The 26,469-nt window shown below is 50.3% G+C and overlaps 1 protein-coding gene across 6 annotated transcripts in view; it reads right to left on the bottom strand.

The window, feature by feature from the left end:
• Nucleotides 1-26,469, bottom strand: part of FOXK2 (forkhead box K2) — a 66,529-nt gene that overhangs the window by 3,436 nt on the left and 36,624 nt on the right. For 5 of the 6 annotated variants that reach the window (XR_011234915.1, XR_011234919.1, XR_011234916.1 and 2 more), the window contains exons 4-11: nucleotides 24,785-24,931; nucleotides 19,130-19,323; nucleotides 18,230-18,405; nucleotides 16,830-17,126; nucleotides 16,266-16,475; nucleotides 6,066-8,897; nucleotides 5,244-5,330; nucleotides 4,730-4,879 (exon numbers count right to left, since the gene is read on the bottom strand). Coding sequence is in view for 1 of the 6 variants with exons in the window: in XM_069483053.1 (XP_069339154.1) it covers nucleotides 8,701-8,897; nucleotides 16,266-16,475; nucleotides 16,830-17,126; nucleotides 18,230-18,405; nucleotides 19,130-19,323; nucleotides 24,785-24,931 (1,221 nt within the window). In the remaining 5 variants the exon portion in view is untranslated. Of the gene's footprint in view, nucleotides 1-4,729; nucleotides 4,880-5,243; nucleotides 5,331-5,847; nucleotides 8,898-16,265; nucleotides 16,476-16,829; nucleotides 17,127-18,229; nucleotides 18,406-19,129; nucleotides 19,324-24,784; nucleotides 24,932-26,469 lie in introns of those variants that run through there. The other variant, XM_069483053.1, reaches the window with a different exon arrangement.

The raw sequence follows: 26,469 nt of genomic DNA, 5'->3' as shown, positions 1-26,469 counted from the left end.
GGAACCTCCAACTCCTGGGCTCCAGCAATCCTCCTGCCTCAGCTTTTCCAGTAGCCGGGACTACAGGTGCCACCATGACACCCGGCTAATATTCTATTATTTTTTGTAAAGATGGGGTCTCGCTATTGCCCAGTCTGGTCTTGAACTCAGGGCTCAAACCATCCTCCTGCCTTAGCCTCCCAAAGTGTTGGGATGCTTGAGCCACCAGGCCCAGCCTCCTCCCATATACTTTAAATCATCTCTAGGTTATTTATAAAGCCTAACATAATATAAATGCTATATAAATGTTATAGTGTATTTTGAATTTTTATATTAGTTTTCATCATATTGTTATTTTGGTTTTTTGAATATTTCTGATCTGTAGTTGGTTGAACCTGTGGATGTGGAACCCATAGATATGGAGGGTCAAGGTATTTTCTAATTTTCTTTGAGACTTTCTCTTTGAATCAGGTTATTTCAAAATGTATTATTTTTTAATTCCACAAATGTTTGGAAATCAAACATCTCTGGCACAGTGGCTCAAGCCTGTAATCCCAGCACTTTGGATGGACCCAAGGCAGGAGGATCACTTGAGGACAGGAGTTTAAAACCAGCCTGGGCAACACAACCAGACCCATCTCTACAAAAAAATCAAAAAATTAGACCCTGCAGTCCCAGCTACTCAGGAGACTGAGGCAGGAGGATCACTTGAGCCCAGGAATTCGAGGCTGCAGAGAGCTGTGATCAGGCCACTGCACTCCAGCCTGGGCGACAGAGCGAGACCCTGCCTCTAACTAAAAACCAAGCAACTTTGTTATTGATTTCCAGCTTAATTCTCTTATTGTCAGAGAACATACTATGTATGATTTTAATTTTCAAACTTGTAAGGTTTAAGACCCTGGATTTTGTCAATATTGATGAATGTTCCATGTACACACAAGAATGTGTGTTCTGTTGCTGGGCAGAGTATCTTAGCGGGAAGTAGGTCAAGTTCACTGAGGGTCTTGCTCCATGTTTCTGTATCTGTGCTGACTTTCTATTTGTTCTTTCCGTTACCTAGAGGAGTGTTGAGACATCCAAATGTAATGTGGATTTATCTATTTCTCCTTTTAGTTTCCATCAGTTTTTGCTTCATTTATTTGGAGGCTGTGTTGTTGGGTGCTTGTGCATTTAGGAGACTATGGCTACTTTGGGAGTGGACCCTATATTGTTATGTAACGTCCTTCTTTGTGCCCAGTAACTTTCCTTATTCTGAAGTTGGCTTTGTCTGTATTAATACAGCCACTCCAACTTTCTTTTGATGTGTTTGTGTGATATATCTTTTGCCATCATTTTACTTTTAACCTATTACACCATTTTTTAAAAAAACTTTTAGGCCAGGCGTGGTGGCTCACACCTGTAATCCTAGCACTCTGGAAGGCTGAGGCAGGCGGATCACTTGAGGTCAGGAGTTCGAGGCTAGCCTAAGCTAGAGTGAGACCTCATCTCTACTAAAAATAAATTAGCTGGACAACTAAAAAAACATATATTAAAAAAAAAAAAATTAGCCGGGCATGGTGGTGCATGCCTGTAGTCCCAGTTACTCGGGAGGCTGAGGCAGGAGGATTGCTTGAGCCCAGGAGGAGTTTGAGGTTGCTGTGAGCGAGGCTGACGCCATTGCACTCTAGCCCGGACAACAGAGCAACTTTGTCTCAAAAAAAAAAAAAAAAAAAAAAAACTTTTAGAGATGGATTCTCACTATGTTTCCCAGGCTGCACTTCCTGGGTTCAAGTGATCCTCCTACTTGGTAGTTGGGACTACAGGTATGTGACACTGCACCCAGCTCTGTATCTTTCTTTCTTTTTCTTGGAGACAGTCTCACTGTATCACCCAGCTAGCCTGCAGTGGTGTGATCACAGCTCACTTCAACCTCAAACTCCAGGGTTTAGGCGATCCTCCTGTCTCAGCCTCCCGAGTAGCTGGGACTACAGGCATGCGCCACTTGACACCTGGCTAATTTTGCTATTTTTAGTAGAGACGGGGTCTTGCCCTTGCTCAGGCTGGTCTCGAACTCCTGACCTTGAGCCATCCTCCCACCTCGGCCTCCCAGAGTGCTGGGATTACAGGCGTGAGCCACTCACTGGACCTGGCTTCTATATCATTAATTTTAAAGCAAGTTGGGTATTATATTTTTGATCCAATCTGACGGTCTCTTTTAATTCGCATGTTCAAACCATTTAATGTCATTACTGAAGAGGTTCTATCATGTAGTTTTTTCTCCCTTCCTGAGATAGGTTTCCTTTCTCCTGCCTTACTGTGTATTATTTGACATTCTTTTTAGCATTCCATTTTAATTTACCTATTGACCTTTTAACTTTGATAAGTATCATTAGTGATTACACCAGAGAGTACAACAAACAAAGCTAACTTGCACAGTTCACTTCAGAGGTAGTTTTAAACGCTTGCAGTGAAACTTTGCTTTGTCTTTTGTAACTTCGTCAGTGTGTGTTACATTTACATACCCTGCAACCCTGAAGGGCAAGTTCCAGTCTTTGCTTTGGAAAGTCATACCTATTTTAAAGAACTTAAGAGGGAAAATTAGTTATTATATTTACCCAGATATTTTCCATTTCTGTTGCTCTTTTCTTCATTCCTAAAGTTGCAAGTTTATTCTGCTTTAGCCTGAAGAACTTCCTTTACCATTTCTTGTTCAGCAGCTCTACTGGGAAAGAAGTCTTTGTTTTTCTTCATCTAAGATTATCTTTTTTAGGCAACATTCCTGATATTTTTGATGGATGTAATACTCTAGATTAGCAATTTTCTTTCAGCCTTTTAAAAAAATCTTTCCAGTCACCCGGCATTCCTGGTTTCTGGTAAGCGATCTACAGTCGTCTGGATCACTGTGATTCGCTACGTATGCGAGTGGAGTGTCATTCAGGGCCAGAAGTTTTCTGGAAAAATGTGGATTTTTTGAGATTTCGGAATACTTGCCTTATAGTTACCAGTTCAGCGTTGCTAATCTGGAAATCTACAATCCAAAATGCTTCAATGAGCATTTTCTTTGAGCAGCATGTTGATACCCATAAAGTTTTGGATTTTGGAGCATTTTTGATTTTTTGTCAGATATTTGATTTGTCAACCTGTGTAAGTCAATTTTTTCTTTGACTACTTTCAAATAAAAGACCTTTTCACTTTTCTGCAGTTGATTGTCTCAACATGGTTTAAGTTTCTCTTATTTGGAGTTCACTGAGCTTTATGAATCTTTAAATTCAGGTTTTGAAATATTTAAAATAAAGTATTTATTTAAAATATCATTTCTCAAAATTTTTTTTACCACCCATGTCTTTCTCCCTTTTCTGGGCACTGAGTGACACACGCGTCGGACCCTCTGGTGCCGTCTCACGAGCCCCCGCGGCTCGGTTCATTTTTATTCCCAGATGGTTTTCTGAAGTCCGTCCATTGAATTTTTCATTTCAGTTACCTTTAAGTTCTGTAACTTTTGGTTCATTTCAGGAGGATTTGCTCTTATTTCACAACCAGGGTTGAGACAACTGTTCTTTCTCTAATATTCCCAACGTGTGGGTCATGCTGGAGTTGACATCAGTTCTTTTCCCTGTAGGGTTGAGGTTTCTCTGGCTCTGTGTGTGTTCACTTTTATCCTGGACGTCCTGCCCGCCGCACAGCCCGCGTCCTGCTGAGACTCAGCAGAACGTGACGGTTCTGTGTAGCAGGCAGAGCCTGGGCCTGCTCGGACTGCACGTGCCGGGCCGCCTTCCGCAGCTGGTGTCCGTGGTCTTCCAGTCCCGCCGTCGCGCAGCTCAGCGCCTCGGCGCCTCTAGGGTGCTCCGCGATCCGCTAGGGCAGCCGCCCCCTGCTGCGCCCTCCCCGCCCCCACTCCGTTGCCTCTTGCCCTGTGGTTGACAACGTGGGCCTGGAGGATCCCTGCTCAGGCCGCACTGCTGACGGGCCCGGCTGGGGGCCAAGGCGAAGCAGGGGCTCTCCCTGCCCTCTTTGGACCGTGGGGGCTCCGCTTCCCAGTTCCTCAGAGTAAAGGGTTTCCTGAGTCCCCGGGGTCCGCACGCCTGCGCAGCTTCACGACTTCTGCCACTGTCTCTGCCCCACGATGCCCCTCCCAGAACCCTGCCCAGACGAGGGGAGAGGGCGTCTCTCGGTATTTTTCAGTCGTGCCTACCGTGCAGTGCTGATACCCACGCGGTGCTAGTGCAGGCCAGGCCGGTGAGAGGAAGAAAATTCAGGGAAACTCATCACCGCACTGGTGGTGGTTCTGGTCTTGATCGCCCTGCCCTCGTCTGCCTATCACTTACTTAGATATTATCTCCTCCCCCCTGGCCCGAGACAGCTGTAACCACTGGGGCAGACAGAGTGGCGTCCAGCCACAGGCACCTCGGAAGGACACCGTTATCAGAGTCACTTGGGACCCACTGTAAATCCCAAGTCTATTGCTGTGGACACAGGCATGGAAAGGGACCACACGGCGTGCTGACCTAGCACGGCGCGGCGGCGGAGGCCGAGAGGAAGCTCTGGCCGGTGAAGTCAAGTTTAAGCCATCACATGCTGTGGTTTCTGTCATCTGCCTCCATTTCAGCCTCAACCTACCGCACGGTAACTGCGTGAGGCTGCGACGCGCCCTGACGTCTTCCGCATCACTGGGGCGTGGCCCTGTGCGCACAACGACCGGTTTTGGCCACACTGAAGACCTCGCCCCAGAGCTACCAAATTGTCCCTTTGCCCGAAGGTCTCCTCCACTCACCTGCTCTTTTCCTTGGAAACAGCCAGGCTGTCCTCTGGGGCAGCAGTCACCTCTGCCTCGACTCAGTCTGACTTCAGCAAAGGGACCCTGACGGGTCAACAGAGGAGCTTCTCCTAAGACAGGGACATTGACACAGTCGTGCCCAAGCACCTGTTAACACGACGTGCAACAGCCCTGCTGAGAGCCGTGGCTGCGGCCTTCTGTCCCAAGCGACAGCCTCTCGGTACAGACATAAGATAAACAGTTCTTTTACGCTGACACGAACTGCTTTTAAATTAAGGCATCAGTTTAGGGCAAGAAACACTCTAGTACGAACTCTCCGTGAACGCTAAATTTTAGGTTCATTTAGATCCCAAAGCACCTCTGGGTCATGATTTCCAGTACTTCTTCCCCTACGACCCTGGGGCTGACCCCGGCACATCCAGCACGCGCCGGGCACCCGCAGTGCATGCCACGGCTCCCGGCAGCTGGAATATCCCAGTGTTACTGTCTGGGAACCTGAAGACCCACATACCTCTTCAGAGGGTTTCTTTTTCGTCTCTGGAGAAAATATATCTCAAGGTGCTTGCAATGATCTTGATCCTTAGGATGAAAGGCAAGTCTGCAGAAGAAATGGTATTAACAACCACAATTTCAAAATAATTTTTTTAAGAGAGAGGGTTTCACTATGTTGCCCAGGCTGGTCTCAAACTCCCGGGCTCAACTGATCCTCCTGCCTCAGTCTCCTGAGTAGCTGGGAGTACAGGTGTGCACCACCATGCCCGGCTAATTTTAAAATTGTTTGCAGAGACGGGGTCTCATTGTTCACAATAACTTTCAAAACTACAGGTAAAATCAGCGAGACTCTGTTGCCACTCCCTGTGCCTCAGGCCTCTCCCCGCAAACACGCAGTCCCCTGTCTACTGGCACGGCCTGCGCGACGCACCTCAGCGCAGCTCCTTGGTAAGCTCCCTCCAGTACTCTAGGCCTACGGTGTGCTCAGAGGAGAGCAGGATGTTAAAAAGCCAAACAAATCTCCAAGTTTATCAGAATGACAATGATACTCTGTATTCAATTAAAATTAATAAAAATATTTTATTAAATTTCAGGAACTTGGTGCTTTTTTAAAATTTCAAATCTTTGTACACAAATCACCACTATACTTTCTAGGACAGTGGAAGTTAGGGCTTCAAGATCATCGCTTCTCCCCATGTGTCTCACAGCACAGAAACCCCAAGTCCTGACGCTGCCCCCACGCCCCTCTGACCAAGACCACCAGCTACTGTTACTCTAGCCCAGGACAATGACGAAGTGGTCAGCTGCCCGCGGCGACTGCCCTGAAGGAGCGGAGACCTACCCGACCTTCATGCCACGTGCACTCGGAATGCCCGACCCAATTTGGGTCACGTGTGAATTTCCCTTTTGTATTCTTGTTTGCTTCAGGACAAAGCTGCTGAAATTAAGTCCCTGAGGAGCTCACAAGTTTGGCAAAGATCAGAGACTTCTTGGAAGACACTGAGGAACCGCCGTGGAGAGCTGGCGTTCACCACTGCCCACGGTGGGCAGGGGACAGGGTCTCCGGCAGCCTGGCGAGGGCCAGGCATTGCCGCCAGGGCTGCGCCCATAGCAGCTCCGCAGTCCTTGGCGAGTAGAGGGCTCTGGGGAAGTCAGAGCTAAACCCAAAATTTAACAACAGTGCCTCAAAGACTGGTGAGAAACCTGGGTGTGGCAGTTGCCGACCCCCCCCACCCCCGGTTTTGTTTCTGCCTCTGCTGGGTGCTCTCCCCCTCCCACGTACCAGGCAGAGGAGCGGACAGCAGGCGCCGGGCCAGAAAGGCACTCTGGGGTCTGGGTGCCTCACAGCACACGCCGCGCAGCCTGAGAGCCAGGCATTTTCCTTACCTGTGATCCCAACAGAAACTCCCTCAGAAGTAACCAGTTCACGGACTGAGCTTACGTCCTGGGTGCTGACGTTCTCTGCGGTGTAAACACGTGTCCAGAGGACGGTCCACTCGCTCGGTGTCGCGCAAGCCGTCTCCCTGTTCATCTACGGACGGCTCCGGGGCTCGTCTCCCTCTCAGCTGTGACTGACAGGTCTACACTGCCCGGGGAGCGGCCTGACCCCACACACAGGAAATAGCACAATCCAAATTACTTTGCAAATTGCAGACCTTCTGAGTAAGAAGACAAAAACACACACGCCAAGGTATGGCAGAGCGCCTGGAAGACGTGGCCCGCCCACTCGGCACCTACAGTTCGCCACCGCCACACACACGCTCTCGTTCAGTGACGGTTCCACTTTTATTTTTAAACTGGCTGAGTTATAACCAGCTAGTGTGCACTAATTCCATACTTTTTAATATGCATCTGCAGTGACATTGAGATAGCCCCATACTGTGGATTGACACACAATACTTAGAACAGATTTATCATATTTGGTCTTTATGTAAATCATAAATGTTTTAAAAATTGCCTAAATATACCATTCTGAGCTGTTTCATTCCACCAGGAAAATACAGGTTTTTTTTCCTCTTTAAAAAAAATTAAATACCAAAATAACTACATTTAAATAAATAACGTTATGATGATGACATTAGAAGTTCACAATAAGGCTAGAGCCCTCTCTGTCGCGCTCCGCCCGGCCCGGCCCCGCACCCTGGAAGGGCGAGTTTTCTCCCTGAGGAGCCGGGCTGAGGCTGCGGGGGCCGCCTGCCCTCTCTCCTGCCTCCTTCCCGCTCCCTTCCATTCCTGCAGGAGTCGGCCCTCAGGCTGGAGTCTGTTCTGGAAGGTCAGGGAAGCTCCCACTGCAAACCAGAAAGCGACCTACGCGTTTCCAGCACTTCCCCGCGGGGGGCTTGCTCCCACCCTGCCACCCGCCACGGCGTGGCTGACTCGCCACGAGCAGGGAAGACAGCAACACGATCGGGCGGGCAGCTGGCCGGTGACGCCGGACCTGGTGAGGACCCTGCACCACCACACGCACCAAGGGGCCCGCTGTGGCTGTCTGAGAAGGGCCTGTGACAAGAGAAACCTGTTCCCAAGGGAGCAGTGATGGCTCTGTGTTTTACACATACGCAATACTTAGGAGACTGGTTTTACTTAGAGTGAAAATATTTTGCCAGGGACAAAGTCAACACAAAGAAACAAACAAACAAAAAATAGCAAGGAAGGTAACAGGAAGTGCAGCTGGGACGCGTCCCGGCAGCTCGCCCGCCACAGGCCGTCCGGGCCGCAGTCGCCGCGCCGCCCTGCGCTGCAAGTGGGTGAATTCATCGGGCAGCTGCTCCAGCACCGACACCTGCAGCTGCCCCGTCGCTCCGTCTGAGCTTCAACAAGACAAAGTGAATCATTCCATAGGCTGAAAACAAACAACAGAACACAAAACTACGCTGTTTCTTTTCCCCAAATGAAATCCACATGGAAGGTTCTGTGTGATTCCAAAATTTCCAGAGCAGAAATGGAGTGGTGTGAAATGTCAAAGACCCCATTATTGTGTAAAGAAAGTACACCTCAAAATATTCTAATTCCACATGAGAACAAAATACTGTCTGGCCTCCCAGTGCCAGCCGGTGGGTCCCGTGGGGGTCCTGCCTGGCCCCGGGAGGCCCGGTGCCAGGGGTCTGTCGCACCAGGCGCTGATGTGCGGCGCCGTCCTCGCACGGAGGAGCTTGTCGTCCGGAAGGACCGTGAGCTTTTCCACGTAGTTAAAAGCTGTGCCCGGAAGCAGCAGCACAGCGAGCGCTGGCCGCGAAGATGCCGTCTCCAGAACCAGTTTTTGTTGTGTGTGGTTTTTGTTCAAGTGTGACTTCTGTCTTTAAATTAAGGAGTTTTAAGGCCGCCTGGGTTTTATATTTTCAGTGCTGAGAGGTGAAGTCCAACCGCAGGGCCCTTTACCCACCGGGAGATGCCTCTGAGCACAGGCGAGAGGCAATGTCTCCTTTTGGCACCACAAAGTTGATATTCTTAAAGTAAGAAAAGCTCTCCCCCCGTCGCTAGTTTTGGACGCCCTTTTCCCTCACAGCTGCTGGCGGCGCGTCCACACTCAGGGCGATGACGATGCTCTCGCCGTCCTCCGTCTTGATCCGCTTCAGCTCCGGCTGCTCCGGCTGGTCGCCGCCCTGGCGCTTGGTGGGCAGGGAGGCTGAGGCTGACGCGTGGGTCGCCAGCATGTGCAAAGGGCTTGCCGCTGCTGAGAAGAGACAAGTGAGTCAGGACCCCACTCCGGGATGAAGCCACAACCCCACAAGGACCCCCGGCACCCCGGGCTGCGGAGCCTGCACGAAACCCCAGGGAGCAAAGGGTACCGCAGCAGGTGGACGCCTGGTGAGCAGCTGCTCCCGTGCGAGCAGGCCCTTTTGAATCAGTGCTGAGGGACACGGGCGCCGCTGCTGAGTGACTGGGACAGACAGGAAGTGGCTTTGCTGTCGCAGCAACGGGGAGCTGCAGACGTGCCCTCCAGGCAGAGGCCCTCGCATCCTCCAGGCGGGGCAGGGTGGCTGGCTCTGGCCGGGGAGAGCAGCACCGAGCCCCTCCCAGGCGCCGCTCGCTGCACACGCCAGGCCAGCGCCAGGCCAGCGCACAGCTGTGTGCAGTGACACAGTGGGGAGAGTCTGCACCACTAATCACGCTCAGTGATTTTACTTTATTTTATTTATTTATTTTTTTTGAGACAGAGTCTCGCTTTGTTGCCCGGGCTAGAGTGAGTGCCGTGGCATCAGCCTAGCTCACAGCAACCTCAAACTCCTGGGCTCAAGCGATCCTCCTGCCTCAGCCTCCCATGTAGCTGGGACTACAGGCATGCGCCACCATGCCCGGCTAATTTTTTTTTCTATATATATTTTAGTTGGCCAGATAATTTCTGTCTATTCTTAGTAGAGACGGGGTCTCACTCTTGCTCAGGCTGGTCTCGAACTCCTGACCTCGAGCGATCCACCCGCCTCGGCCTCCCAGAGTGCTGGGATTACAGGCGTGAGCCACCGCGCCCGACATACGCTCAGTGATTTTAACGTCCAAGTTTCCAACGGAGATGTGACAGGTGTGTTATGTGCCAACCTGGTGGAGCCAGGTATTTGGTCAAACATTATTCTAGATGTTTCTGTGCAGGCATTGTTTTTTAGATGACATTTCAATCAGTGAACTCTGAGATCACCGGCCATGGCTAAGTGGGCCTTGTCTAGTCACTGAAGGACTCGGGGGAAGCGCTGCGGTCGCAGAGGGCAAGAACCGCCACCCTACCCCCACCCTCAGTCTCCGGCCGCCCCACAGACCCCGCAGACCCCGCACGTGGCAGCCCCACGACCATGTTCCTCAAACTCTGGGCCTGACATCCCACCTGTCCTCTCTCCACCCCACAGCCCTGTCGGTTCCAGGTTCCATTTCTCTGGAGACCCTGACACAGGTGCCAAGGGGATCCTGCCATCTCCAGCTCTAAGCACAGGTGACATTTCTGGAACTCGCCACCAGAGGACACTCCAGAGTGGACACACCTACAGGTGGACCTGTCAAACCTGACTACAGTGTCAAACACGGCACGAACAGCAAAAGCCCTGCTCCCCTGCACCATGGCACGCTCTGTCCTGCTGCCCCCGCCTAGGCTGAGACCGCTGGGCCTTAGGCACTGGGACCCCACCTGTCCTCCTCGGGGTGCCCCCAGTCAGGGACCTAACCTGTGCTGGTGACTCTTCCCCGACAGGGTGGAGGCTCAGACTCAGGTGCCCAGAGCGGCCGTCGTGATCGGTCGTAGACAGAAATCCAGCTGCGCCTGGTCTGAGGAGTGGCCACAAAAGTCCCCAGGCCTCAGCCACCTGAGTCCTGTCTCGGGATTCAAGACACAGCCCCACTGCCCCATGGAGGTGTCCCTCTGGCTTTGGCAGCATGAGCCTTCTGTTATTTGTGACTCTAGATCCAGCCAGGACCTGGACAGGAGAGCGAATGCCCCCTGAAAATGCTCAGCCCCCCCTCGTCAGCCTGAGGTGTTCGACTTCACTCGGGGGCTTCCCTTGTCCTCCCCACCTTAGTGACAGAAACAGCAAGAGAGACGTACTGGCGCGTAAACGGGTGAGCACAAGAGGAGGTGACTCACAGCTACCCGAAAGCAGGCAGCTGGGCTGAGGAAGAGGCCCAGAGCCCACCGCCAGCGGGAGGACAGGTGGGGCCCAGGACGCAGCTGAGACCCCGTGGGAACCGGAGGAGCTACTGGTCCCGGCATCCTCCAGTTGGGAGGATGAGAAGCCCCCCATTTTGAGGGAGGTTTACAGATGCCTGACGCAGGGTCCTCCCCACAGAGAAAGGCACGCACGCACCCTGGCCTGTGCCCAGCCGGGTCTGAGGAACACGAATACCATGCACGAGACAAGGTCACTACTGTGGTTTCTCTTCGAAACTCATGCTGAGATTTAACTGCCATTGTGACCGTATTAAGAGGTGGGACCTTTAGAAGGTGAAGAGAGAACAAGGGTTGTGCCCTCACGAATAGATTAAATGCCATTATCAAGGGGACAGGCTTGTTACTGAGGGAATGGATTTGTTACAACACAGTGACTCTTCCCGCCCCGGCTTCCACCTCGGGAGCACACAGCAAGGAGGCCCTCGCCAGACGCCAGGACCCGGACATAGGCCGGATGTCCCCACCTCCGGAACCAGAGCCGGTGGACTTCCCTCCACGCCACCAGGCTCGGGTGCCGTGTGAAGACATGGAATGGCCCGAGCCCAACTCTCCCCAGGATGCAGGTTATGTGTCATCGATAACCTCACGGAACACAAGCTGACATAAAAACCAATTAGAGGCCTGGGCAACATACTGAGACCCCGTTTCTACACAAAAATTTAAAAAATTAACTGGGCATGGTGGCACCTGTAGTCCCAGCTACTCAGGAGGCTGGGGCAGGAGGATTGCTTGAGCCCAGCAGTGTGAGGCTGCAGTGAGCCGTGATGACACCACTGTACTCCAGTCCTCGCAACAAAGCAAGACCCTGTCTCAGGAGAAAAGAAAAAAAAAGAAAAGTTTGAAGAGGTGATTCCAGTCCTCATGGATGACTGTGAAGGGTTCGGGACTTCCATGGAGGAAGTCACTGCAGACGCAGGGGAAATGGGACGAGAACTAGAATTAGACTTGAAGCCCGAAGGCGAGACTCAACTGATGCAATCTCAGGATAAAACCTGAACAGGTGAGGACGTGCTTCTTACGGCGAAGCAAAGAAAGTGGTTTCTTGAGATGGAATCTACTCCTGGTGAAGATGCTGTGAACACGGTTGAAATTACAACAAAGGATTTGGCATATTACATAAACCTAGTTGAAAAAGCAGCAGCGAGGTCTGAAAGGATTGATTCTAATTTTAAGTGAAGTTCTGCTGTGAGTAAAATGCTATCACACAGCACAGCATGCTACAGAAAAACCTCTCACGAAAGGAAGTGTCAATGAACGCGGCAAACTCCACTGTCTCATTTTTTAAAAACCGCCACAGCCGCTGCAACCCGCAGCAAACACCTCCCCCGCGCGTCGGCAGCGCCAGCACCGAGGCAGGACGCTCCCCGGCAGAGGACGACCCACTGCAGCCCAGGGGATCGTTAGGAATGTTCAGCAGGAAGTAGTTTTACATTAAGGTATGTAGATTATTTTTCTAAACACAGTGTTATTATGCACTTAAAAAACTACAGTACAGTGTAAACACAACCTTTATACACACCGGGAAACCAAAAGACTGGTGTGACCTGCTTTCCCGTGGGGGTCTGGAGCCAAACCCAGTCTCCGAGGTACACTGTCTGTCTGACACGAGTCCAGTATCTCAAATACATAAAAATCCTACGACTCCAAAACAAAAGGACACAGCACCCAATGACAAGACGGCACAGGACCTATACAGACACTTCTGCAGGGGGCTACAAATAACCAGCAAACACGGGACAAGACGCCCGACACCAGTTACCAGGAAACTCAAGTCAAAGCCGCCACAAGGCGCCACCTCACGCCCACCACGACACCAAAATCACGATAAAAAAACAAATAGGAAATGAACAAGTGTTGCTTGTCCACAAGTGAAAACGGACACACAGGAACCGCACTGTTGACAGGGATGTGAAAAGCCCCCTGCTGTGAAGAACAGTGCGGTGCTTACTCAGTAAATTAAACACAGATTTACCGTATGACGCAGGAATTCCACTCCTAAGTCCAAAAGAAATGGAAACATGGATTCCAACACACACTTGTGTGTGAATGTTCAGAGCAACGCGACTCACAACAGCCTAACTGTAGAAACTGCACGTCCGTCAACTGACGGATGAACACACAGCACATTAGAGGAGCAGCGTTTGGCCAGAAAAACAAATGGGGTCCTGGTAAGTTACGACACGAGGAACCTCAGATATGTTATGCAAAGTAGAAGCAGCCAGACAGGAAAAGCCACAGATCAGATGGCTGGCTCCATTCACATGAGAGGTCGCGGACGGGCAAATCCAGAGAGAGAAGGCAGGTCAGAGGTTACCAGAGACCTCGGGGAGGAGGGTCTAGGGGTGGCTGCTCACTGGGGCTGGGTGTCCTGAGTGTTGAAAATGTTTTTGAATTAGATAGATGTGACGGTTTCAAAACATTGTGAATGTCCTTAATATCAACGAACTGTACACTTTGAAATAGTTAAAATGATAAATTTTATGTTATGTATATTTCACCACAATTGAAAAAAAAAAAAAAAGAATCAATAAGTTGAACCCTAATGACCTACTGGGTATAAAGGAATTGTTATTAATTTTTAAAAATATGACGACAGCATTGTGCTTATCTATTAAAAGAGAATCCTGGCCAGGTGTGGTGGCTCACGCCTGTAATCCCAGCACTTTGGGAGGCCAAGGAGGAAAGATTGCTTGAGGCCAGGAGTTTGAGACCAGTCTGGGCAATATAGTGAGACCTTTTTTTGTTTCTACAAAAAAATAAGAAAATCAGCTAGGTGTGGTGGCACACGCTTGTAGTCCCAACTACTTGGGAGGCCTGAGGTGGCAGAATCATTTGAGCCCAGGAGCTGGAGGCTGCAGTGAGCTATGGCCACATCACTGCTCTTCAGCCTGGGCGACAGAGCAAAACTCTGTCTCTAAAAGAAAAATAAAATTAAAAAAACAAAAACAGCAGAGCTTCTGATTATGAAAATGTGCTAACAACAGGCACCACTTTCCCTTCTCAAGAGGGACTTTCAAGGGTGACAGAGGTCAAAATTCGGGCACCCAAGTAGTGGCCTTCACACCAGGTATTCAGCACGGAAGCTGCACCCGACACCGCTGAGAGGAAAACCACTTGCAGGTGCTCTGTGTGTGCTGGGGTCTTCCGTGCAGCCGGCCCCGACACCTCCTCTTTCTGCACAGCCCCCCCCCAGCGCCTTTGGGCTGGAGCATGAGACAACGGAATAATGGACTATACTGCTGCTGTGAAGCTGAATTATTATCTCCTGGAAATAAATCCTTTTTCAAACCAAGTGGTTTCTAAGTCAAAGATTTCAACCAAATCAAACAATCAATAGGACCTCCCACTAAGAGATCAGCTAAAGCCATTTGTTAAAACATCACTGACTGACTTTCCCACGTAACTGGGAGGGGCTTCAGCATCTCCTGTCCCTCCTCCGTCTTGTTTTAGAGACAGGTTCTTGCTCCGTCACCCAGGCTGGAGTGAGGTGGTGTCATCACAGCTCCCTGCAGCCTCCAACTCCTGGGCTCCAGCGATCCTCCTGCCTCAGCAGGACTATGGGTGCCACCGCCACACCCGGCTAATTGTTAAAAATTTTTTGTAGAGATGAGGTTTCACTAGGTTGCCCAGGCTGGTCTTGAACTGCTGGGCTCAAGCAATCCTCTCAGTTCGGCCTCCCAAACTGCTGGGATTACAAGCGTTTTCTTTAAAGTCTTGATATATTAAGCAATGCATCTTCAGAAAAATTTTAATTTGTGCTTATGAGAATTTATTACATTTTTGGTTTTGATCAATTCTGTAGCAATAGATAAGTCAATCCTTTTACTCACAAATACATCTTAATATTTATATCTGTATTTTTTTCCCTCTAGCTGTGGAAATGTGCAATTTTATATCTGTATTTTATTGTCACAGTGGAAAGACAGGATTAGTGACATCTGAGCACAAAGTACACATACGACACAGTCTGCGGGGAGTGAGTGCAGTGGCCGGGCCAGGGCCAAGGCCAAGGGCGCAGTGCTGCGGTGGGTGTCTAGTCACAGCTGTATTTAGCGTCCAGGAGTACACGTGAAATAATGAAGTAGAAGTTTTCTTTTAAAACACCAATACTTTCAATACTGGAAAATTAAAAGCCTTGTTTAAATTTATTACTATACTGAACCATGTTAGTTACCCACTTAGATAAGTGAAAGAAATACAGTGTTTCAAACTCCCTCTAAGAGCCAGGCCTCTGACCTGCACCAGCGGCTCTCGGCAGCCTGGACATGTTAGAAATGCACGTCCTTGGCCCCTGCCAGGCCCGTCTGGTCGAAAACTGGGGATGCCAGCACCGGGGCCCCGCACGTTCCCCAGGTGGTACGGACTCACTGGCCGGCCGGCACCACACGCCGCCACCGGGAAGAACAACCAGGGGCTCTGCTGTCAATCCACACCCAGCTGCTCTCGGGGCCACCCGGTTGTTATACTGGACCAGCCGGGACCAGAGTCAGTTACTCAGAGAAAAGCAGAACAAGGCCTCGATAGCCTATGACTGAGGAGACACAGCGCCGAGAAAAAAGGCATTTTAAACTGGTGACGGACTGCTCCCCTCTTTCAAAGCAAGCACCCTGTGGCACCGAGTGTGGTTTGGGTTGGGAGTCTCCGATTCTACTGTTGAGGTCCTGCAGGTGCCAGGATCAGCCCACACGGCACAACGGCCCACACCTGTCACACGACACAGCAGGCTGCACACGCCTGGGCTGGGCCCCGGCTGCCAAAACCTTTGTTAGCACCAGCCCTGAGGACCCTAAACTCCTGCGGCGACTTAGGACTCTGACCCTGTGCCCAGCTCTGCGGGGCAGGGTGGAGGCAGGTCGCCGTGCCGAGGAGGGGGCTGTCTTCCCACTGTCCCCGTCAGAACACTAGTAGCGCTACCCGCGTGGGTCTCCAAGGGCTTTCAGAGCGAAGGGCAGAGGAGCGGGGTCTCTGCTCCCACCATCAGAAACACCCTCGGGCACAGACACCCCCGAGGGGAGGGCAGTGCCGTGCCACGCGTCTGCCACAGCACGGGGGATCATGTTCTACTCCCGGATGTCAGGTTGCTTCGAGGCCGCACCCAGGTGTCTACACAAGTCGAGAGTGTTTCTCTCTCTCTCAACGTGTTAGAAACTCGTATCCCTTTTCAGAGTCTCCTCCAGTGCGAGTCCACGACAGCCGACTCCCACAAACACTTCCTAGTTCTCCTAATAGCAGCAGCAGTATTAGATTTCCTACAGCTTAGAAATACAAACATTTCCTCAGAGAGAAAATTAAAACTAACCGTCAGCACCAAAACACCAAACACACCTCCTCTCACGGAGCAGAGGGCCTCTGCGTTTGGTACCAGCACCCACAGGAGCGGCGCTTTCTTACCATTGTTCACCGGGCCGTGGACCGCGGCGGGGATTGGAACCACGTGAGTCCCGTTCTGCGTTACAGTTTTTATTGGTAGCTGGTGTTGACCTAGAGGTGCCTGTTGTACTATGGTGACCGTCTGGACAGGGGTGGTCTGTGATGGCTGAATGATCCGGCTAGCAGCGCCTAATGTGGCATGGCTAATCGCGGGAATAGGTTCTACTTTCACTGAAATTAGAAAAAAAGGAAAAGAAAAGAAAAGAAACACCACCAATTAATATTACTTAAAAGCTGATAAGAATCTCACCAGTTTACAATAACATATTCAGATGCTATCAGCCCTGCTATAAAATATCTTTTTGTGGAGACAGGGTCTCACTCTGTCACCAGGCTGGAGTGCAGTAGTGTCACCACAGCTCACTGCAACCTCCAACTCCTGGGCCCAGGAGATCCTCCCACCTCGGCCTCCCGAGTAGCTGGGACTGTCTTTAGAACTAACAATTCAGAAAAGGGGCCGAGATGAGCCACCTCGTGCGTCTCCAGGAGCGTGAAGCTGACGGGAGCTGCCTCTCCCCGGCCCACCTTTTGCCTCCCTGTGATCTCCGTTCTCTTGTGGCTCGGCCTTAGGGGGGGCCAGCACAGCCGCCTGAGTGACCACGGCTTGTCCTGCGACAGTGTACGTGTTTGCTGGGGCCAGTCCAGCCACGCTGGTGACTGACACCGCTGGTATCTGGTGGACGACGTGAACTGTCTGCACGACGGGTGGCTGGGAGGTGGCGGTGGTCACCGGGGCTGCAACGGTGTAGGTGACAGGCTTAACCGCCTGTGGCAGCTGTCGCTGGACGGCGATCAAGACTGGCTGGCTGGACAGCGGGGACCCTGCGGGCAGGAGACAAGCAGCACTGAGGCACATGGTCATTTGCTTCTCCACGTTCCCCACACACGTGCCTAAAAACAAAGCTGAATTTAAATTTAAAATACAGGATGTGGTCCCATTTCTCCTTGTAGCGGGTACAGTTCCAAATGACGAGAAAACTATAGTATTTTGATAGGCACATTGAATTCCTATCCTATAACTGCTATTAATGCAATTTCTGCTCTATTTAGATTTCTGACAACACCTCTTCCCACAGTTCTTTCTTCATGAAAAAGGAAACGTCCTGCACAATTTCTCAGTGAAGATGTCAGTTAGGAGAGACGGTGGAGGTGCAGTCCTTTAAAATCATGTTCAGTTCTTTGCTTTAATAAAGTTAGCGGAGAGAGGGAGGAAATGTCGATAGGCAACGTAAGAAACTGCCCCCGTGGGCCTAAAAGCCAAGGGCCACACCCACCGAGGACCAACGTCTCCACCTCGCACTGGGTGGAGGAAGCAGAATGTTCAGGAATGGAGCTGGGCCACGACAGAGCCTGTGCCCTCGACCTCTGGCTGGGCTGAGACTGCAGAGAAAGACACCAGGTGCTGCTGACCGGGTGCAGGGGCAGGCTCGGGGCCAGTGCAGCTGGGATCCCAAATGATCAAACTGCACATTTTCTCAACTGTAACAGAATGAGTTTGGACATATTTCCACACTATGCATTTTTTAAAAAAATTCCTCAAGGCACACATTTTTACTCCATATCATGGCTTTGTAAGTAAACTGCAAAGTGTCCACCTATTCATTAAATGGACACATTACTGCTTCCAATCAGTGTCTAGTTTGTCTAATGATGGGTTTTTTGGGGGGTGGGAGTCTTTTTCACAGATTTTTGAAAGACAAAGCAACTGAAAAACAGGTTAATTCTAAATAATTTCAGGCATCCACACACAGTGTCACTTAACGAACACTCACGGTGCTATCAGTTTTCCAAGGCTTAGACAGTAGCATTCAGGTACTACAGATAAAGTGCCACGTACAGGGTACAAAGACACAGAGGCCTCTCCTGGAGGTTCGGCCGCTTCTGTGCTGAGCCCCACCTGCATCGGACTCTCGCCGGTGTCTCACCTGGTGCGCTCTGGGCAAACCGGGCCTCCTGGATGACGGCGAGTTTGGGCTGTGAGACGCCAGGCTCGGGCTCCAGGGGTGCCGGCGAACCCTCCCTCGAAAGGCTCTCGGGGGTCTGGGCGCCGCTAGAGTGAGCAGACAGCACTCCAGCGTGATTGGGAGAGGCCGGGGCGCTCCTGTGGCACCAAAAAGACAACACTGTAGTTTTACAAGTGACGCGCTCCAAAAGTACTTCTCATTCTAATCAGTGTACTTTGCAAAGGGGGTGTCATTTGTGTCCTGCCAGCCTGCCGGGGCTGCCCAAGTCTTACGCTGGGTGCTCCGTGGGACGTGCACGGCCTGTGGCAGAGCCACAGTGGCCCTCGCCCAGCACGGACCACAGGCCACAGCAGCAGGAGAGCTCAAGGGGGCTTCAGACTCATGTCATGCTCATTTCTTTGGTTAAAAACAGAGTATTAAGGAAGCTAAAAATGTGTAATTTTAACATCAGGCAAATTAACACTGTATGTAAGTCAATCTTGAGTTTAAGCAGCTGAAAGGTAGTTTCGAAGAAAGTTCTGCATGCCAAAGGAGAGGGGGAAACATCGACGTGGCATCATCACAGCTGCCGACCCCAGTAAGCGGCATCCAGTCATGGTAACCACATGCCACGAATCCAATGAAGTGACAACCACCACGTGGAGACAGAGCGTGAGTGAATCTGCCCACGGTCCACGTGCCCGGACACCAGACACGAGAGCACATGGGTGGCACCCAACGCTTCTTTTCCAAATCCCCATCCCAATATTTAGTCATAACGCATTTGGTAGTTCCTGCATTTTCAAAAGGAAAATTTACCAACACATTGAAGGTGAGTTTACTGACCATTCAGTGAGACCTTTTTGTTCCTTTTTTCCTTACCTAGAAGAGAGCGGTCCCAGAGGGGTTCTAAAGCAAGGCACGCCCCTAGGCCGTCTTTTCCTAAAAGCCTGCTCTATTAATTTGCTTTCAGAGGCAGGGTCTATCCTCCAGAATGAGCCTTTGCCTGGTTCTTCCTGGGAACGTGGTACTTTGATGAAATAACGATTCAGAGAGAGATTGTGGCGAATTGAATTCTATGAAACATAAAAAAATACGTAGAATTCATATATTTCTTTGCTAAGAAATAAAAATGTGCCCTGGTTACAGCGCCCTGCAAAGCCGAGACCTAAACGTCAGCCCCTGCAGAGCCCGGGAGTGAAGCTACGAGCAGCGCTGGCGGGAGCAGCAGCCTCGTCCCCGCGGCGGCGGCTCAGGGGAAGCAGCAGCTGGAGGCGTGAGCCCTTCCGCGGAGGCGTCTAGGGAGGAAAGGACACGGCACAGTGAGCGCAGCAGGGCGGCCTGGGAGGCAGGGGGGCGGGCGGCCGGCGAGGGATCTGCACGGAGGCCACGTCCAGCTCCCGCTCCTCTCCAGGCGGGAGACCAGGGGCTGCTACTGCTGTCACTTGAGCTCCTCCAGGTGGGGTCAACGACCTAACTGCCAACCTCTCCCTGTGTGAAGACAAACAGAGCCGACAGAAGCCTCCTTTAAAATACTTTTTTGCACAGAATTACCTTATAGAATCTGTCACGCCAGTTAAAGTAAATTAATCCAGTATAAAGTATGTGGCAAACCAGCAAAAGAGAAAAATGAGCAAAAGGTTGAAAATTATCATCGACACCATCTTGGGTAACAAAGTACCTTGCTAAGTACCTTCATATACAGTTTTTTATAAGATCCTCAAGATAATTTCGTAAGGTATAAAGAGAAGACTCCTCTCTCAACTCCTTGCCCATCATTCTTTCCAGGGTTGCAGACGTCCAAGGAAAACCCCTCGACCTCACTCGGGCCGCAGCGTTCAGGGCGTAGCTGGGTGAAAGTCATGGACTCACACTGATATCTCATGAGTTTACATTAACGTATAAATTTAAAACTAAAGTAATAACTTGAAATTTGAGGCTATCCAAAAATCATTTCTAAATTCCCCAAAGTAACCTTCTCACAGAATTGCAAGCCACGCCTGAAATTCCCAATTGTCAAGGTGGTGAAGAAAACAGACAAATAATACTTTACAACCAGTCTCAGGGGCTCGTTGGGGGCCACGACTTAGCGCTCTGACCCTGTGAACGTGGGTTGCTTCACAGGCCACAGGACAGGCAAGCCAGGCTGTGATTTCCAAAACTGTTTACAAGTAAGTGTTATCAGATGAGATTTAGAACATTTTAGTAACCACAGGTAGTCGCTATGGTGTTCCGTCACTGGGGTTTACCTGATAACCGACCTTTCCTCAATTCCTCCAGAAAATCAACTACGACTGTCACTGGTGCCCCATCAAGGACAGAGGAGAAGGCAAACCTTTGGCAACTGCACTCGAAGTTTTTAAAGTTTGGAGGAGAAGGTAGATTCCAAGATCGCGGATTAAGAAAGGCAAACCGAGATGGGCAACGTAAAACACTCCAACGGTGAAAAGGGCCGTCCCTCCAGACGCCAACAGTGGCCCCAGCAGGAACTCAGAGAGAACTCCTGCCCACACACAGCGCGCCCAGCCCCAGCACAGGGGGACTCGCTGGCTGACGTGGAAAGTGGCACGCTGGGAATCTGGAAGCAGAAGAGGCCACCTGAGGGAACCAGGCTCCCATCCGAGTGAGGAAGACCTGACCACGAACGCTGCTCGCTACCACGAACGTCACTCTCCAGCCACGAAAGGAACTCCTGGAATCAGGGAGCTGCTATTTTCTGTTCTGAAAACGTAACAGAACCCTGTCTGCCCCATCACCATGGGTTCTAACTTCCTGTCTGCTCTAATCTGTGTCCCTTTAACCACAGTCCTGTGGGCAAACGAGGTAGAATTTATAAAAGGTTACTTGTGATTCTCCAGCCAACCAGACACAAGGAAAGAATGAGGGTCTTTTTTTGCATCGTCCAAAAACAAGAAGATAGTTAACGTGACAAAAACAGAAAGAAGTAACTATTTCTGAGGTACTTTAAGACCTTTGTAATTTGATCAAAGGCAGGATGGATGTTCCTTCATTGTGCTGCTACATACACTAAAATCACATTCTGGGAGGCCAAGGCGGGAGAATCGTTTGAGCTCAGGAGTTCGAGATCAGCCTGAGCAAGAGCGAGACCCCGTCTCTACTAAAAAAAAAAAAAAAAAAAAAAAAAAAAAAAAAAAAAAAAAAAAAAAAAAAAAAAAAAAAAAATACAAAGAAATTGGCTGGACAACTAAAAATATATAGAAAAAAATTAGCTGGGCATCGTGGCACACGCTTGTAGTCCCAGCTACTCGGAAGGCTGAGGCAGGAGGATCGCTTGAGCCCAGGAGTTTGAGGTTGCTGTGAGCTGGGCTGACGCCATGGCACCGTAGCCCGGGCAACAGAGTGAGACTCTGTCACCAAAAAAAAAAAAATAAAATAAAATAAAACAAAACCACATTGACTGGACTCCAATGATTCAGAAATCATTGTACAGTATTCAAAAAAGTGGGTTGTTCTAGGAGATGGACACATTTGAAGCTCGGCTTCGGGGGGAAGGGGGAGCAAGGGCAATATATGTAATGTAAACTTTTGTACCCCTATAAAATGCTGAAATAAAAAAAAAGTGGGTTATTCTTTCATGCTAAATATGAGGAAAAGGATCTGTAACACGGAGCAACCTGCCCGCCCACCCCTCCTTCCCCGGCACAGTCCCTGCCCACCCTGCCTGCAGCCAGCCCTCCCGACCGGACGCCCTCTCCTCTCAGCTTCCTGTTCCTGCCTGATCCTGCCTAGCAGCGCACACTCCACGTGTGACCCGCACAGTAAGCACTCGCAGAGGGCGCGGTAAATGCTGCCGGAAGGTGGGGCTGAGGGTGAGTGGGGAGCCTGTTCCCTACTGTGAAAAGAAACCAGCTCTGGTCTCTCTGGAGGGGGAGCCCAGCCTTTTCAAACTTTTCATAATCATATAATTAATCTTGGGCTGGATAAAACTATAAAATCATAAAAAATCATTCTGGCAGAAAAATGCAACCAAAGGAAAGAAATATGCCATCTTTTCAATAGGGTTACTCAGACCACCTTGTTTTATCCTAGAATGTTCTCTGCAGATTAACCAAAAAGCTGTGCGGTGCGCAGACAATGCAAACCACCCAGACCAAGTCTGAAAGGCAGCTGCGGACCCCAGCGAGGGCTTCGAACGGGCACAGGAAGTCTTCACACACAGCCTCTCGGGAACTGGAGCTCGGGACGAGACTCGCGCGCCCTGCCCAGAGAAGCACGTTCTGTGACCTGCCCACAGCCCACCGGGGAGAGCAGGTGCAAGCTGGAAGTTCACATTTTTTAAATGGGCCATTCTGCTGACAATTTTATTTCTCTCTCAAAAGAAAAGCAATGTGGCTCTTTTAAGAAACGAGGTTATAACATGGAAAGGCTTTTTGTTTTAAGCCACGAGGGAAAAAGTCAGGGTAAGGCCTGACATGTGGGGGCTTCAGGTGCAGTCATTGGCAGGGGCAGCTCAGACCGTCTCCGGCAGAAAGAGCCCGCCAGGGTCAGGTTCCAACAGCCGAGGGCACAGCTGAGGGCGGAAAGAGTGACGCAGGCATGTGCTACACTACAGGGTCTGGAGCAGGGGTCCCACGCCTGCTAAATTAGCTGGAGCCAGGAGCGTGAAAGGTCCCAGGAACAGCCTTACTCAGGCAAGACACGCACAGTGATCCTGACGGACCTTCATCTGGACAGAAAAGAAAGTATCTCAATAAAAACAGTGTCATAACAGATCAAGTGAGAGGGTGCTTAATTTGTAGTTAAGTTTGTAATTCTGCGCCCTAAGTGGGCTATGAAGTAAATTCTGCACACAGGCAGGAATCGGTGTGCGCACAGGGTGGGGGTTGGGGTCCTTGCCTCCCTGCCCGTGGTCCGAGGAAGCCTGGCCAGGGGAGCGCCACTCCCCGAAAGGCCCGTTCTGACTCCCCGACTCAGGCCCCAGGAGACCAAGCCAAGGCCAGCCTTTGCCCCTCCACCCTCTTCAGCCAAGAAAACCTTGCGATGCTTGCAAGTGGTTCTCAAATAAATACAACCTAAGAGAAACAGATTGAAGTCTAATCAAGCTTTTTAGAAACACTCTTTCCCCCAGAGCCCCAGGGAGCTGGTATTTCAAACCATCGGAATTCTGCACACAGCTGCACCTGTGCTCGCAGAGACCCTCGCAGAGACTCTCGCAGGCCTGCACGTGAGCCGCACCCCACGTGGGGTTTCTCTCCTTGACAAAGCTGTGGTCACCAGAACACGGATACGTTATTGGCCAGTTCTGGTTTTTTTTTTTTTCATTTTATATTTTAAGCACAACCTCTCTTTTAAAGATTAAAATATGGTAAATATGGCCTGAATTACTACATTACTACACAAGGTGTTAAGAGACCCTGACATGTAGCTGGATATGAAACTGTTCTCCAAAGCGGTGTTTTTGCTAACGGTCAACTAGGAAACACCCCCTTGCTGTGAACAGGGAGGGGGCCGGGTGGGGGGCCAGGTGGGCAAGAGTGGAGGCTGGGTCTTACTTTGCACCTTCCATGACCAAAGGCCCTATACCCTTACAAAGGAAATGCTGAAGATCTGGCAGGTAGACTATTCTTATTATAGCATGTTTGTACATCTGCAGTTAGAAGTCTTCTTCCTTCAATAAACAGAAAACAGCCTGCCCCTCTACCACATCACTAGGCTACAGTGTTCAACAGACGTATTTTTTAAACGATCATTTACTCATGAAACCAAAGCCTCAAAGAATTCCGTAGCCATTCCTGGTTATTTTATCAATTCAAAAATCATAAGCATACATACATTTCTTCTCTCTTTTGTTACATTTTTAATATTCTATATTTCAAACTTACCCTTTCCCAAATTGTTTCAATTAGTGAGATTCTACTGTATATCCAGTAAACAGCCACACACAACACAGACACGCAGAAACCGAAAAAACCTACACAACGTAAAAGTTTAAAAATTACTGGTGCACAAGCTGACCAATGGGAATGAGTATTTCACACTGATTTCAAGGTGCCCTCTGGGGTGACCCAGGACTCCACCACACCATCTGTTTCACACACTGACCAGCTGGAGACGTCTTTTGAAAAAAGTGTTCCCGGGCAACCCAGTTTGAGAACTGTCCCTGTGCACGTCCACACCTGTGCCCATCAGCCGGGGCAGCTGAGGCAGCTGAGGCAGCCAGAGGGAAGGCTGGGCAAGGTGCTTACGTCCTCCCACATTTCAGATTTGTGAAACAAACTGCACTGGTCAAAGAGAAACAAACAATCCAGGCCTTACAAATCCCACACAGACACGTGAATTTCCATGAATATGTGGAACATAAAAACATTAAGTGTAGGTTTTCTTCCAGAACGATCCTTCCCTCTGTACTACGTGAAGCTCAGACAGAGCATGGCAACACAGGCCTCCGGCACCCTCATCGCGTTCTCCCTCTCACCCTGCGCCTGGCTGAAATGAAGCAGCACTGACCTTCCTCGGTATCAACGAGCCTCCGTCAGACACTGACAGACACTCAGTAACAAACCAAAACGGACCTACCTGCCAGCCCTTGTCCGCAGTCCTGTAGTACGGGTAATTTTTAGTGATATGCGTATAAATGCCGTTCAGGGTGAGCTGCTTGTCAGGAGCCATCGTGATCGCTTGTACTATTAACTGCGCGTAGGAGTAAGGGGGCTTTGAATCATCCTGTATTTAAAAAAAATGAGAGTATTGAAGTTATTGTAATTTTTTACTAAATTTACTGAAATTGGAGATTCTTGTTGTTTTTAAGTGTTTCTCTGATAATACTTCATTTTTCTTACTATAAAATATAATTCGAAAATCTGGAGGAAACAAATGGGAAAGTATAGATCAGTATGAAAAAGAACACCAAAAAAATCATATAAGAAGGACCCAAATGTCTGTCACAAATGAAAAAGTAGGAAAAACCAAGGAAAGCTTCTCAACCTGGGTGGAGCCCGGCCCCACCATGTCCCCCCGGGTGGCGGTGGGGGGCTGGCACAGCCAGAGATGTCGGGGGCAGGGCAAGCAGCTCGTCCTGACAGGCACCCAGCCCCAGTGGGGAGCTTCCCGGGCACCAGGAGCTGGCCGGAGTGCCCAAAGCCACAGGACCACCCCACGCCCACCCACCGAGGAGCCTCACACGGAGCCTCATCACACGGCTGAGCACGTGAACTGGCTGGAACCAGGGCTCCGACCCGGGCAGACGCTGCTCCATCAGGCGGGGCGGCCATGCAACCCCCAGTGAGGCTGGAGTCCTGGCCTGGCTTTTTCAAGGCCATGGGTGGTTTGAGCCCCTGTGACGGCTCAAAATCCACACACGTCAGCACAACCAACCCACTGGGCAGGGAGGGTGCCACCCCTGCCCATGACCTTCTGGGAAATACACATGCGAGCATGGATGCATAGCAAAACACAATGTTGAATGAAGAGAGTTAATTTGTAAAAGAATATATTCAAAATGATATTATTTATATGAATTTTTAAAATGAACAATTGTAGGAATAAAAGGTAGGGGCAGTGGCTCGTGCCTGTAGTCCCAGCACTCCGGGAGGCCAAGGTGGGAGGATCGCTTGAGGCCAGGAGTTTGAGACCAGCCTGAACAACACAGCGAAACAAAAAAATGGAAAAAAAAAAAAAGTAAAAGCACAGGCCGGCTAGCAGACAGACGGCAAGGACGTCAGCTGCACCCAGGGTGTCAGGAAGGGAGCCGCTTCCTGCACCGGGACCCGCACAGCACGGGCCGTGCACTTAGTGCTGAAAGCGAGTGGTGGGCACAGGGGCATTTGCTGTTTTTCTTTAAACAGAAAGACTCAATCGCCTATAATCCCAGCACCCAGAAGACCCCCCACATCCCCCTCCTTTTTTTCCCCAAGTGACAGGGTTTCGCTCTGTCACCCAGGCTGGAGTGCAGTGGTCTGATCACAGCTCGCTGGAACTGCAAGCCACTGGGCGTAAGCAATCTTCCTGCCTCGGCCTCCCAAGTAGCTGGGATGACAGGTGCCACCGCGCCCCGTTTCATCCCTACTTTTCAGTAGCTAACGAAGCCTTCGTCACTGTGTTTATGCTGTTACTGTATTTCCTGGTGATCTTTTTTTTATGGGTATCCAAAAACTTTTTAAAAAGAAAAATATAGATCCGGGCATGGTGGCTCACGCCTGTAATCCTAGCACTCTAGGAGGCCAAGGCGGGCTGATCATTTGAGCTCAGGAGTTCGAGACCAG

Source organism: Eulemur rufifrons, chromosome 9 (genome assembly GCF_041146395.1).
Source record: "Eulemur rufifrons isolate Redbay chromosome 9, OSU_ERuf_1, whole genome shotgun sequence".
Taxonomy (NCBI): Eukaryota; Metazoa; Chordata; class Mammalia; order Primates; family Lemuridae; genus Eulemur; species Eulemur rufifrons.
Note: the sequence above shows the minus strand (reverse complement) of the source record. Positions and strands in the feature narration are given on the sequence as shown.